The sequence below is a fragment of the Podarcis liolepis genome (assembly GCF_965112155.1).
Source record: "Podarcis liolepis genome assembly, chromosome: 10".
Lineage (NCBI taxonomy): Eukaryota > Metazoa > Chordata > Lepidosauria > Squamata > Lacertidae > Podarcis > Podarcis liolepis.
Window position 1 is genome coordinate 34,085,034 of NC_139562.1, and position 13,741 is coordinate 34,098,774.

General features: G+C 41.1%; 1 protein-coding gene across 3 annotated transcripts in view; it reads right to left on the minus strand.

The window, feature by feature from the left end:
* The window catches only part of UTP20 (UTP20 small subunit processome component), a 59,188-nt gene that overhangs the window by 20,629 nt on the left and 24,818 nt on the right, over window positions 1-13,741 (minus strand). For all 3 annotated transcript variants that reach the window (XM_083462841.1, XM_083462839.1, XM_083462840.1), the window contains exons 24-35: window positions 13,202-13,287; window positions 12,627-12,752; window positions 11,795-11,961; window positions 9,696-9,904; window positions 7,686-7,829; window positions 6,452-6,531; window positions 5,474-5,700; window positions 3,383-3,527; window positions 2,270-2,357; window positions 1,171-1,314; window positions 580-630; window positions 337-489 (exon numbers count right to left, since the gene is read on the minus strand). In XM_083462841.1, coding sequence (XP_083318967.1) covers window positions 337-489; window positions 580-630; window positions 1,171-1,314; window positions 2,270-2,357; window positions 3,383-3,527; window positions 5,474-5,700; window positions 6,452-6,531; window positions 7,686-7,829; window positions 9,696-9,904; window positions 11,795-11,961; window positions 12,627-12,752; window positions 13,202-13,287 — 1,620 coding nt within the window. The remainder of the gene's footprint in view (window positions 1-336; window positions 490-579; window positions 631-1,170; window positions 1,315-2,269; window positions 2,358-3,382; window positions 3,528-5,473; window positions 5,701-6,451; window positions 6,532-7,685; window positions 7,830-9,695; window positions 9,905-11,794; window positions 11,962-12,626; window positions 12,753-13,201; window positions 13,288-13,741) is intronic.

Sequence of the window (13,741 nt, forward strand, 5' to 3'; positions counted from 1 at the left end):
TCTTGAGATATATGCTGCTGCAGGTATTTCCTCATATAGCACCCAAAAGGTAATTACAATGCTCACCTAAAATAGCTTATGGCTGTTTTGCAAACATGCATAACTTCCCCGGAGGTGCCTTTTGGGTTCAAAAGGAATATTCTAATTTATTTATTTTTTTACTAAATAATAAAGCAGGAATTTCTAATCTCATTGATGGTGTAAGGGGAAAGATATGCAGATAAGTGTATTTTTCAGTTCCCCAAATGATCAAAATATTTTTTAAAAAAATAGAGAATACATTTCCAGGAGCTCTACCATAAAGGACAGATCTTTTCCACGTGGGCACGGGCTCACCTGTATTGTATAGAAACAGTTATGCATTACTGGAATAAGGTAGTCGACATCCACTGTTTTCATTGCCTTGATATGAGAAGTGATGTCTTGAAATGCTGACAAGCGAATATCGAAATTGATATCATCAAGATGACGTGGATCAAAAGCATTCAGCTACAAAGGGCAAGAGGTTTAATAAATATATAAAAATCAAAATGATGACAGAAAATTTCTTAGAAGTAAATCAGGTGAAACATTACATACCTTAACTGTATCTGTAATGTATTTTACATTACTGTCCAAATCTGATAGCGTCTATAAAAAATGGAAAAATAATAGAAAGGCAAACTTAACAAACCTAGAATTATTTCACACATGTATCATATACTGTCACATTTTACTTTTTTAAAAATAAGACAACCAGAAGCGGCCACAGTATTCAAAATTCAGATGCCCCATTCTTTTGTTCCAGCGTACCACACTTTGTACTTATTTGACCAGAATCTAACCAGCTCTTCCATTATCCATTATGAGTTTTAGAACTCATCACCATCCACTACATTTCCCACAGTTCCTGGAGGCTCAGGAGGCCATTTTGAAAGTCCATTGCCCAACCACTAAGAAAAAAGGAAGCAGTCAGGGAAAAGGGATTGGATAGCCTCTCAAGGGACTGCAGAGGCATTTGGGACTGGGAAGACTAATGGTCCCAATGACATCCCCAAGAGCATGGCAGGGACATATCTTGAAATGGATGCTCAGAGAAATCATTATGGATCAAGTTCACATCACAACCAAAATAGTGTTGAGCAATCACTAACAAAAATGCTATAAGTGTGCTACTACTGTATTCAGTACCTCAAAAACCATGCAGAGCGTCTGACGAGACAATTTGTTCTGAACAACAGAAAACAATTTTGCCAGTGGTTTGAGGAAACTTGCTGGATTCAAACAATGCTTCAGTAGATTTTGTACCGTTTCCAGGATGTCAATCTCAGTATCCTGCAAAAAAACCAGATAAATCATGACACAATTCTTCACTTACACTGAAAAATAACATAATGCAATCCAGTTCAGAGTTGTCAAGAGAGATTTAGTTAAAAGTATATTAATCAACAAAATCAACAAAATCCTTGAAAAAAGAACCCTGGTCCCTCTCCCCTCTCTTCCTGCCCCATAGGCAGCAGGAACAGTTCAGAAGCTCATTTTGCTGCTTTTGCTTAATCAGTGCATGTGCCATGACCATGACTGCAGCTTGGCTTGTTTCAATCAAACCACAGCTAATGTTAACTACAGTTTGTTGGTTTAGATGGAGAAAAAAACAAGTAACGATTAAGCAAAAGTGAAGCTTTTAAACTCCTCCTGGCTACACAGAAGGAAAGGGAACTGTGCAAGCCCAAAACTCACCCTGGTTTGTTCGTTTTATACTAAACTATGTTTTAGAACGGCGATGGATAGCCTGTAGCCCTCCAGATATTGCTATACTACAATTCCCATTATCCCTGACCACTGGTCATACTGGCTGGGGCTGATGGGAGTTGGAGCCCAACAACATCTGGAGTCCCACAGCTTCCTCATCCCAGGATTAGCCTGGCATCCTAACATGGGAAGTGGTTTGCACTAAGAACATAGCTTAACTGAAATCTGAACCAGGGACATCCAACTTTCGAACTTTTTTTTAAAACCACTCCATTATACTTGCTCTTTTATTTTTTATATATATATATATATATATATATATATATATATATATATATATATATATATATATATATATAAAAAAATAAAAAGGGGGGAGGGAATCCCAAAGGCACAGCAGAGCACATTGAATAACGGTGACCCAAACAAGTTAGCAGCAGATCATGATGACCTGGAAAGATAGTTTAGAAGTTCACCAGAAAACAGGCAAATTTGAAAGAAAATGTGACTTCCCACAGGCATAAATAACAAAGCCTACCTGCACCATGTTACTCTGGTGGAGGAAAGGAAGGAGGAGACCAATCAGGATGGAGCTCTGACTCTTGTCCTTTATAAACTTGCTAATTCTATATTCAACAGAAGCAAGAGGTTAGCCTTGCACCGATAGAACCACAACACCACGATTCAATTGCCTATAATATAATCATCTGTTAATGTAAACTGCTGCTGATGTTCTGCTTACAAAAGGGCACATGAATGCATTAATAAAATTCTGGTCCACACATGACTTCACACAAATGAATATGGACAACTGAAAGTCGAAGAACAGGTATATACTGTATACCTATCAGTGCATAGGTAAACTACACATATATGAATTAAGAGTTTGTGATCCCCAGCACAGAATGGATCAGAAGATTCCTGTCCAAGGTGCTGCCAATCAGAGTGGCCAATACTGGGCTAGATATCCAGTCAGAACAGTTTGATCCCTTATAAGGCATATGCTATAGTGACATGCAGGGAGGAGGCTGCATGAGTGACATGGAGCCAAGAAACTTAGATTCAGAGCCTCCCATCCCTGAGATACATACAATAGCTTCCAGAGTGAACCCCCAACAGTGAAAGCCCCACCCTGCCTCACCCTGAAGCTCAACCTTCCTGACAGCCTCTTGCAGGTGGTTCTCTTGAAAACATTTTTTGTTCACAAGTCTATTCAGTTGTTTAATTTCCTGTTTTAAAAGGAACCCATCGTTTTTAATGATTATTTTTATACTGCTTTATGGTATTTTACTTTGTGCACCTCCTTGTAGTTTTGTGTGAGTGGCGAGTACATTCGTACCTCTGCTTACGTATCCCTCTGGATACGTAAACTTCGGGATGCAAAAGCGGCAAACCCAGAAGTATTTTTCCAGGTTTTGCCGCGCATGCATGTGCAGAAGCAGTAAACAGCACCACGCGCATGCGCAGAAGCGGTCCTGCGGTTGCGAATTCCTTGGGATGCGGCCAGACCTCTGGAACAGATCCCGTTCGCAACCGGAGGTACCACTTTATATAAACTTACTCCTCTCCCTCTCTATATATACATATACAGTAACAATTTAAGGGACCCTATGTAAATCAGTACTCTTAGCAATACCAAGGAACTATTTACTTTGAAAGGATGTTTAGTTCTTTGCTGACTTGTGCTCTGTACTTCTTCTTCTTCATCTTGTCCACACTGAACATAGTTTTGCTGAGATACTGAAGGATTGCAGGCACATGGGGGAGAATCAGCTTCACACCTGTGGTGGGAACATCTGCAAGGGAGACAGTGAGTTTATTTACCATTCAGAGACGTTAAGTCCTCCAAGCAGAAAAACTAAAGAATATCATCCAATTCCTCACAAATAGTATAACAATTGTTCTGGGGTTATTTCAATTTATATCCCACTTTTCTGCATATACTACCCAAAGCAGGTAACAGAAAAAAATAAAAATGCAATGAGTTGAATCCAGAGATTCTAGTGCACTCAAGTGGGCTGGTGGAAGTCCTCTTTCCTCCCTGCCCTTCCCCCCAACAGCCCACCCAGGAGCTTCTCCCAAGGATGAAGAGATCCTGCTGATGGGATGTGGCACCAAGTGGTGTGTTTGCGTGTCCCTGAGTGGAAGCAATTTCCACAAGCCTGCACATGATGATGGAACGACATCAACAAGACGGGCATATCTTCATATTATATTTTATATGAAAAGGCCTCCTGACCTGGCTAACCTGATGAAATAAGAGTTTATTATCAGCCAACAATAAACTATATGCCATAATAAAATGTTTGACAACTAAAAATGCAGCTTGTTAACAGATATTATTAAACTGCTCCCAGATATACTATCATTATGGCTAAATGTGGGAAAATATTGGTTTGGAAACTAGCACATTTCCTGGGAAACCACTGAATGTAGAAGTTGCTACTAAAGGGATTAATTAGGAGACAAGGGAACTTGCTATCCAGTTACTGAACGATGCTTTAATTTAAATTATTTAGCTAACATGAAATGTTTATGTTTGCTGCTCAAAAACACACTAGTCAATAATATTTGTTGGTCGTCGCTCTTGAAGTGGATCTGTTATCTCCAGCAAGCTGAAAACTGACAATCCTTCAAGCCAGGATATAAACAGGTGTCTGGGGGGAAAAAACCCAAACAAACACCTGTGCACTGTCCTTTACCACAATGTAACATTTTTAATAAAGGCCCATCTTTTATCTCAAGTGCTAGGAGTTTCTGTTGGTTCTATTTCTCTGGGACAATATACCCTTTCCATCAGAACTACTGTTCACTGGAAGCCCAGCTCTGTGGCTGCAACACCTCAGCTGTAAAGCTCCCTTCCCTTATGTGATTGGCTGGCACCAAATGTGATGGTTTTTATATATGAATACGGTTTTCATGTCCCCATGCTTTTCTATGGTTTCAGTGCTGTTTTCAACTGTCCCTATGCCCTGCTCTTTTACTGCTGTTTTATTATTCTATCTGAGTGCTTTAAGTGATGCTAAGTTACTTTGGTGATTTTATTACTGAAAGGTGGGATAGAAATGCTTTAAGAAAGAAACAAGAGGAAAGGAACCTTGCGGGTGCAGAATTGCTCCATTCCTTTTCTGATAGCCAGGCCTATGAACGGAATACTGCGCTGGAAGTCACAAAACCAGCATTTAGTCTAGACTGACCTGTACGATGGCCATTGGGTGCCATTGCACCTTCTGCTCTAAGGATGAAGTGAAAGCTAAATCTGGAGATGAAATTACTAGTATAACAGGGCTCTTCAACTGTTGACTGTTATAAGCCAAAAATCAATTACAAGTGATACCTAGTCTTGAGGGTAGGGCAGAGAACATATCCAGTCAGAATCTGTGTGAAACAATACTGGGAACATTGGGAGGAAAAACACGAAACACACCATGAGAGAAGTTGGTAATGCAGCTCTCAATGAAAGTCACTCTGCCCCACCAACAACCCATTTATTTATTATGAGTTTTTACAAATGAATTTCCATCTCACCCTTTAATACATGTACTTCTAAGGGAGGCAATAAAAACCAGTAAAAATGAAACTATAAGAAGTCTACAGAGCATAACTACAATGCACCATCTAGTAGGTGCTGAGAATATTTTCTTTCGCAAATTAGTTTCTAATTCTACCACACAAGCAAAATGGAACAAGCAGTTTCGAAAATATTCACTTGCAATAGATTCGGACGCCTAACCACCCGTACCTTCTGTCGTTTCATCAACTTCTTGGAAGACACAGTCTGTCACTGTCAAGCTGCAAATATCGTCATCGGGCTCCAAGTCAGGAGTGTTTAGAAGACTGTCAGCCACGTCCATCACAACACCAGCTGTTGCCTCACACAAGCTTTTGGCCGAAAGCAGAGCAAACACATTGGATAACACATCATATTCTGGATGCCCTGGCATCTGCTTGGCCAGCAAAGGGAAATACCTGAGGGAAGGCAACAAACAGGCAGGGAAATACTGATGTAGCAATATCTAACTCTAGCAGAATGACTAGTGACAACATTTGAATGAAGCTCCCAACAGGTAAAGCCTAAGTCAGTGACCCAGAAAAAGGATCCAGCAGACTCTCCTCATGTTCATAATACTAAAGCCGGGGAGTGGGGAGTAGAGATGCCCCTTTCACAAGTTTGAAGGAACGTTCCATAAGGTCACAGTAGGAACCAAAGCAGGTGAAACTCCTGAATTGTCCTTGTCCTGTTTCTCTTAAGTTCCTACAACTCTCAACCTTTTTCTTCTTCTTTACTGTTCACAGTCTCAAAAATTGTCAAAAGGAGGAGGATGACAACAACAACAACAGGTGGAGGTGCATATTTCAGGGCCTGAAACATTTGCAGAGAACATGCCCCTTGCCCCATTCCAAGTCAGCCCTAATGCTAACTTGAAAATGAAAATGTCAAGAGGATATCATCATCGATTAACCAGTATATAAATTGTGTTAAATAAACAAGATGTGTGCTTATCACTGTACCTGTGTAGATGGTCCCTATAAACAACCAACATAAACTTTAGATTAAAAGTACAGCTCACTTATATATATATACATAGGTACACACACACACACACACACACACACAGAGAGAGAGAGAGAGAGAGAGAGAGAGAGAGAGAGAGAGAGAGTAGCAGTATAGTAAAGTTATACCATGATTCATTGTTTCATTAAGAAGAAAGTAATTTACCTGGGGCTTCTGCTCCATATGTGAATGATTTTGAGTAAGAGAGTAGGAGAATATTGGCTCTCAGAGGCCAACCTGAGGATCTGAGGGAACAAAACAGGAGAAAATAAAATCGGGGCAAAATATTGAGGCTAAATTGGTAGAGATGTTTGCAAAAGAAGAAGCATTAGCATGCTCATTATTTGCTTCTGAAGGAACAATTTACTATTTGCATTTATCTTCCTTTCACCACAACACTAAGAGCTAAGCCAGGTATTTCTGCCTCCACTGACATCAAGAACAAAACTGCTAATGATGAGTGGAGCCAAAAATGTTGCCATTATGGCTTCTCTACACCCACCACAGCTAAGGCAGTCTAGCATTAAAGGGACCATCTCCAAGTACCTGAGACAGGTAGACTAGTGAAGAAAGCAGGTTATAGTCTGAAGGAACCATCATTTTTTCCTGTTACATACTTAGAGGTGAGCCAGCACATGCTCACAGGAGACTTCTTTCTAGTTTTCTCTAAAAAGAAGTATCCAATATTTGCTGTATGTTTCATTATCTTTGTGAGGCTTGACCAAAGAGTTACTGCAGTGTAGATGGGTGACAGCTTCCCCGACCTTAAGACTGTTGTGGCATGAAAGGGCTCCTGTCATGAATGGCAGATCTGTTCCTACTCCCTTGGACCTCAGGCAGTAGGTCTAGCTGTTGTGGCATGCACACTGCCACAGTGTGGTAATACAGAAAGGGAGGAGTGGCGGGTGCCACTCAGTGACACACTTTCTCCCAACAAAGATGTGGCATTGACTTAGGAACATGTATATCTCACCCAACAAAATTGAAACTTTACATTTGTCAGCTATAAACATGAAGTCACATTCAAGTTTTGTGGAGCTGATATAGGCAAAAGCCTTTAAATTCAACAAAACTTGTGCTGTTTATGAAAGGACAAACCCAGTTTACATTGTACTTGGATTAAATTTACATACTTCTGGACTGTAGCTTGAGTAGATACACTGATTAATAATAATAATAATAATAATTTATTTATACCCTGCCCATCTGGCTGGGTTTCCCCAGCCACTCCAATAAAATTAGGTGTTTTGTTCCTAGCACGCCCTCTGTGCTTCGAACCAAATACCACTTTCACTCCAAAGCAAGTCATTTGTGCAGTTTGGAAGATGCCAGAGGACACTTGAGACATGCGCCTAAGTAAAGGAAAGCAAGCAACTCTCTAACTTCACGCTGCCCTTACCTGGGGCCAAACCACCGCATGAAAAACTGCATCAATCTCTTCCACACTAAAGTTGTAAGTTTTGAAGTCAGAGAAAAAGTCTGCTATAAGTTTAAGTCCAAGTCGCCTCAAATTTTTCAGTGGGTTAATTAATTTGAGTTGAATCTGCAAAACAAATCATAACAATCCTGTGAGGGTCTTTCTTCTTCTTCTTCTTCTTCTTCTTCTTAAGCAAAACATTTAAAGGGCAATTATTCTTTACCACTTAAGATTTAAAAGACTAGTTACTGAATGTGTCCTCTGAACTGCAAGCAGTAACCATATGTCTGCATTGCCTCTGTCCGAGTTACGCTAATGCTGCATGTCTCTGGCGTATTAATGTAAATTTATATAAAGAACTTTAATCCAAAGATCACAGAATGGTTTATAACATAAGAGCACAAAAGAAATAATAGCAAAAAACGAAACAAAAACCCAATACATTTTTAAAGTCCATAGATATATTGGACAGCAAATAAAGATATTGAGATCTGTTTGCACGAGAGCGAAAAGCAAGCATGCTGGAGATGACAAGCCCACCTAGGGCCGGCCCGAAAGCTAGGCGGTGTGAGATAGCTGCCTCAAGCAGCAGGTGCTGAAAGTGGAGACCACCATGAGTATGAATGTAAGATTCAACAGCCAGCCTGGCTAGTTTCTCTATGTGAGATCTGCATGGCGAGGAAGCATCTTAACCTCAAGTGGCAATTTGTTAGCCAGCCCTGTGTCCACGAGAAAAAAAATCTACCCCAAATGAGAACTGTAGGAAATAGTAACCCCACACCTCCATTTATAACTATACAAAGTTAACATTTAACACAGACAGCAGTATTAGTAGGCAATAAATGACTAATGTGTTTTGAAAAAGACCCAGTAGAATATAAATGAGGCTCTTAATTGGCATTTATTTCCTCACTAGATAATGAAGTGTTAAATTAAGTTTAACAAATGGCAACGCTGAAAAAAATATTTGTGAAGCCTGGAGTTACTGAATTACAGCTTTTCGTCTCAAGAGTTAGTGAATAACTTCATGTGCAAAACTAATTACCATGAACTTCAGCAACACTGCTGTCAAAATGATTACTTTGAGCTCAGCCTGAATGTCTGCATGTCCATGGAGTGCAATGTTGTACATTAGATCTTGCACTGTGACTTTTCTGGGTGTTGCTCTTTTTGAACTTCCTGGCTACAGTAAGAGGCAATGGCGGGCTTGCAAGTCACATTATGCCAAACTATAGTCTGATGTGAAAAAGCAACATGCAGGTGCTCATTACTCAAAAATGTCCATGGCAATCATTTCCCACTCCTGCTGCTATCATGCTGTGACTGAAATAAACCAGAGTTTGGCTTGCTGCACTGGTCAAACCCAGGCTCATGGTATGTTTCTCTCCAAACAAGCCACACGTATTAAGCCCAAAATAAACCTTGGTTACAAACCACAAGCCGAGCTTCAAATGACACAAGCCAGACTTCGGCTTGTTTTGTACACAACAGGGCAGCAGCAGGAGCAGTGAAGGGGAACTGGAATTTTATACCTCTCTCCTCAATTGCATGTAAGGACAAATGAAATTATTTCATATCCTTTCAGTTTGGAGGGAGGTAAAAGACAGAATTGCCCTCTCTCTCATGAATATTTGATTTATATTTGGAACCACCGGTATGGGCAACTGGAACAGAATAGGGTGATTTATGGTTTTGTTTACGAGCAAGTGGAATTTAAATTAGCTTTATATGCAGATTATTTATTACGCTTAACTAGTATTTATGTCAGAATTAATAACAATTGATAGAATTTTAAGGTATACAATTAATTGGTTAAAATCTGCATTAATGCCAGTGGATGTCAAAGCATAAAAGACTAAGCGTGGTCAGAGAAAACTGTTCATGAAGAACTCTCCTTGGTCCTGAAATAAGCAATGTGCCTTGCTCTATCATGCCCTATGGGCTTCTCATCAGAAACAGAACAGAACACATACACAGGAGCAAATTTCTCACCTTTTCCCGTTCCTGAAGAATGTGGGATACTGTTGCCATCATGCAAAGTAAAATCTGCAAAATCTCAGGCAGGTACTGGCTGATCAGATGCCCCATGTTTTTCAGTACTACTTCCAGGCTGTTGAAAAGGCTATGCTGCCGACCTAGAGGCAAGACTCGAGATAAATCGAGTTCTTCCACTGCTTGGAGCACTGCAGAGAGGCAATCTCCTACCAAAAGCAAAAAGGAGAAGTGGGGTGGGTGGGAGGCGGCAACAATAGTATCATCTTGGTAATAACGCTACAGAGATTGAAGGTACTGTTCAGTTTTGGTAGGTGCATTTCAAGATGGAATATCCCAATCCTAAAGATACAGAAATTAGCAAATCAATAATGCCTAGGCTTCTGTAGCAATGCTATACACCCAATTTTAAGAACCAAATTCTAGGGAGGGTGTTTTTTCTATTAAAAAAAACCCTGAAAAGCAGCAGAAGCAATACAGTGGTACCTCAGGTTACATACGTGTGATGGGATGATGAGCTGCTTGTGCGTAAAATCCAAGTCCCTCAGAGTTTGCTCAAGTCCGCAAACCTCTGTCTGTAACGGAGCCCCTTAAGCATGGCTCCGTCAGTCGCTGGCAGATTCCGAAAGTGGTTGCTTTCGAAATCTCTTCCAACATAAAAGCTCCTTAACGGAAACACGTCTTCTGGACTCTCTGCGTGACAGTTTCCGGCGAGGGGTGGGTGTCCCTACAGGAGGTCCTGAAACCTCCCCACTACCCTCGCTGGAAGTCTCCCTGAGCCATCCCTCCTGCTCACTTTCCCTCGGATCACCTCGTCTCCCCCTGCTGGTTCCCTCTTCCGCTGCTGAGTCTCTCCCAACCTGTGTGAGCCCTTCCACCTCCCGTCCTTCCGATGGCAGTTCCCTGACAATACGCTTCAGGTTACATACGCCTCAGGTTACAGACTCCGCTAACCCAGAAATAGTGCTTCAGGTTAAGAACTTTGCTTCAGGATGAGAACAGAAATCATGTTCCGGCGGCGTGGCAGCAGCAGGAGGCCCCATTAGCTAAAGTGGTACCTCAGGTTAAGAACAGTTTCAGGTTAAGAACGGACCTCTGGAACGCATTAAGTACTTAACCCGAGGTACCACTGTATATGGTTTAGAGGGCAAAAATTAGAATGACCCCTTAATGGATGTGTTTTGCCCTTGGGAGCTAAATCCCACTAAACATAGTGCTGCTTACACTCAAGTAAGCATTTAGAGTATTGCACTTTAAGAGATCTTTGGTTTTCACAAACAAGATGAAGAACTAACGTTCCCCACTATTACTAAATGTAAAAATAGGGTCACAAGGAATGTTCAGTGGCAAAAAAACACACTTAAGACAAAAGAGATCACAGTTCAATGTAATGCAGGCTCTATATGTAAAAGGTAAAGGTAAAGGACCCCTAGACAGTTAAGTCCAGTCAAAGGTGACTATAGGGTTGCAGCACTCATCTCACTTTCAGGCCCAGGGACCTGGTGTTTGTCCCCAGACAGCTTGACTAAACTGCTTCTGGTGCAACGGAACACCGTGATGAAAACCAGAGCGCACGGAAACGCCGTTTACCTTCCCACCGCAGCAGTACCTATTTATCTACTTGCACTAGTGTGCTTTTGAACTCCTAGGTTGGCAGAAGCTGAGACGGAGCAAAGGGAACTCATCCCATTGCACAGATTTGAACCGGATTAAAATATTATCAAGAACCACCCAAAACAAATATTGCAAATAAATCAGCTGCCCGAGGAATCATCTCCCAATTTCCCCCCTAATTTTCCAATTAGAATCAGCAATCCATTTCTCCTTAAAACTCTCAAGCCAACTCTCAAAGCTGCTTCATTATCATGCATGATGCCCAGATACACGGTTTTAACACTGAAGCAAGTTAGACATGCAACAAAATATGCCACTATATTTTACAGTTCAGGCTATAAGCTACGAAGAAGAAACAAAATATTGCAGTGTATCGTCACCTAGCGTACTCCTTTACTATTGGGCCCTTCCTAGCTTCAATCCTGTTGGGCTCTTACTAGCCACATTCACCATTAGATAAAAAGTTTCTCGTGTACAAGCCATACCATTGCCAAAGTGCTTCACAGGCTCAAATAGCAGATCCAGGAACATCCTAATCTCTTCAGGCAGCGAGCCAGCAAGGAATCTCAAAACAATAGCCATGCGTGTCCCAGCGGCTGACTTCCCCTGTGTTTTGCTTCCAGTTTTATTTCTCATCCGTCCATACAGAATCCTTCCAATACCAAAAAGAAAGTTAGTACATTAGCTTTTCACAAGGTACCAGCCTGCATACAAAAGACTTGGTCCATTGGGCCTGTTGACCTTTTCTTTTTTTATATAGACTTAAGAGAATGCTTCCAAGTTGCCAGAATTGCAATCATAATTTTGGCTGCAAAATGAGAGCTATCATAACCCACACGCTCCCGCCATTTCGTTTTGATTTTTGCCTGTCCTACCCTCCCAGCAACCCTGTGAGGGAAGTGAAACCAGCTGGTGATGACTGGCCCAAGGCTACCCAATGAACTTCATGACAGACTTGGTATTTGAATCCAGACCTCCCTAGCCCTAGTTCGGGACACTACTTTGGCTCCCAACCAAAATAATTACTGACGCAATTTCCCAGTGGCTTGAGTGGAAAGTTTCTTAACCATGTGGAAGAACTACAAGGAATAAGGACTCACTTAACTTACAGAAGACAGTTTTCCACTAAAAAGGAAAAAGTGGGTTAAGTAACCCATATAGTATTTGGAATTCACAGTGAAACCTGAGAAGCAGGTCCAAAAATCCAATCATCTTCCTGTTGAAGTAGGCCCATACATTGTCATATTTCATTTGTAAAGACCCATAAGGAACCTATACAGACTTGATTTCTAAGTTAAGGTACAGAAACTCCTTAACCTCATTAGAACAGGAACAAGCTCTGGCCGGTGGAGTGCCTTTACTGTGGTGTTTTCTTCAGAAATGCTGAAATGAACTATTTCTTCTTTAAAGCTCTTGTCTTCCAGTAGACGTTCCAAGTTCTCTCTGTAAGTAGATAATGCAAGATTAAGAAAAAGATCCTCTACGTAGTATCTTAGAAAACGAAGACACAGATCCTAGAAACAAATTATGTTTATGCTTGGCGAAGAGAGCGCCTGTCAAGAACATGCATGTGTGAACACTTACGCACCATTTGCTCTGGCCATGAAATATTTCTCCTATATGATGGCTGAAGCAAAACAAACAGCCAAATCAAACTGGGGATGCAATCTAGCGAGTGTTCCTCCACTGACTGAAGGCATCCATTAGCGCAACAGGGATGGACAGAATTCCCAGCAAGTCCTCCCCTGCCCTTCTTGCATCACTCTGCCTCCCCACCAGCTCCAGAGGATTGAGGAACCCTTGGAGCAGAATCTGGGGAGCTAAGAGGGAGGAGCTAATGTCTTCCATCAGAAGAGAAATACCCACTGAATCCCACCCGTAGAACTTCTTACCGGTATGGCAGCAAGTGTGGATGCTTGTAAGTCATGACACAGTCAAGAGCTACTTTTTGCACACTCTGGTCTTGATGAGACAGCAGCTGAAGATAATGTTTTAGAAGAAACAAGTCAGAAGAAAGCACACATAGGCCAGATTCCAACTTATATTGCTTTAGTAAATCCCCTCTCCCCATAGGCTTTTATTTTTCTGAGATTTCTCAGTGATGTAACTAATCTTGTGCCCAGTCACACTTCATCCCTTTGGTTGGCCTGACGAAGAGGAACAGGACAGGAGAGAGGTAAACAAAGATGCCTGCAGTTGTATGCCTTTAATTTTGCAAGATGCTTAAGAGGTTTATTCTACAATCAAGCAGGATATACTATTTGTGCAATAAATAAATAAATAAATAAATAAATGATTATTGGGGAGATCGGCTTGAGCAGCCCCTCCACAAACACAGTAAGAAAATTTGAAAAGCCTTGGCCTTACACAGAGAAACTAAACAGAACACAATTTCCACTAAATCCTTAACATTGTCCATCATTCCAATTGTA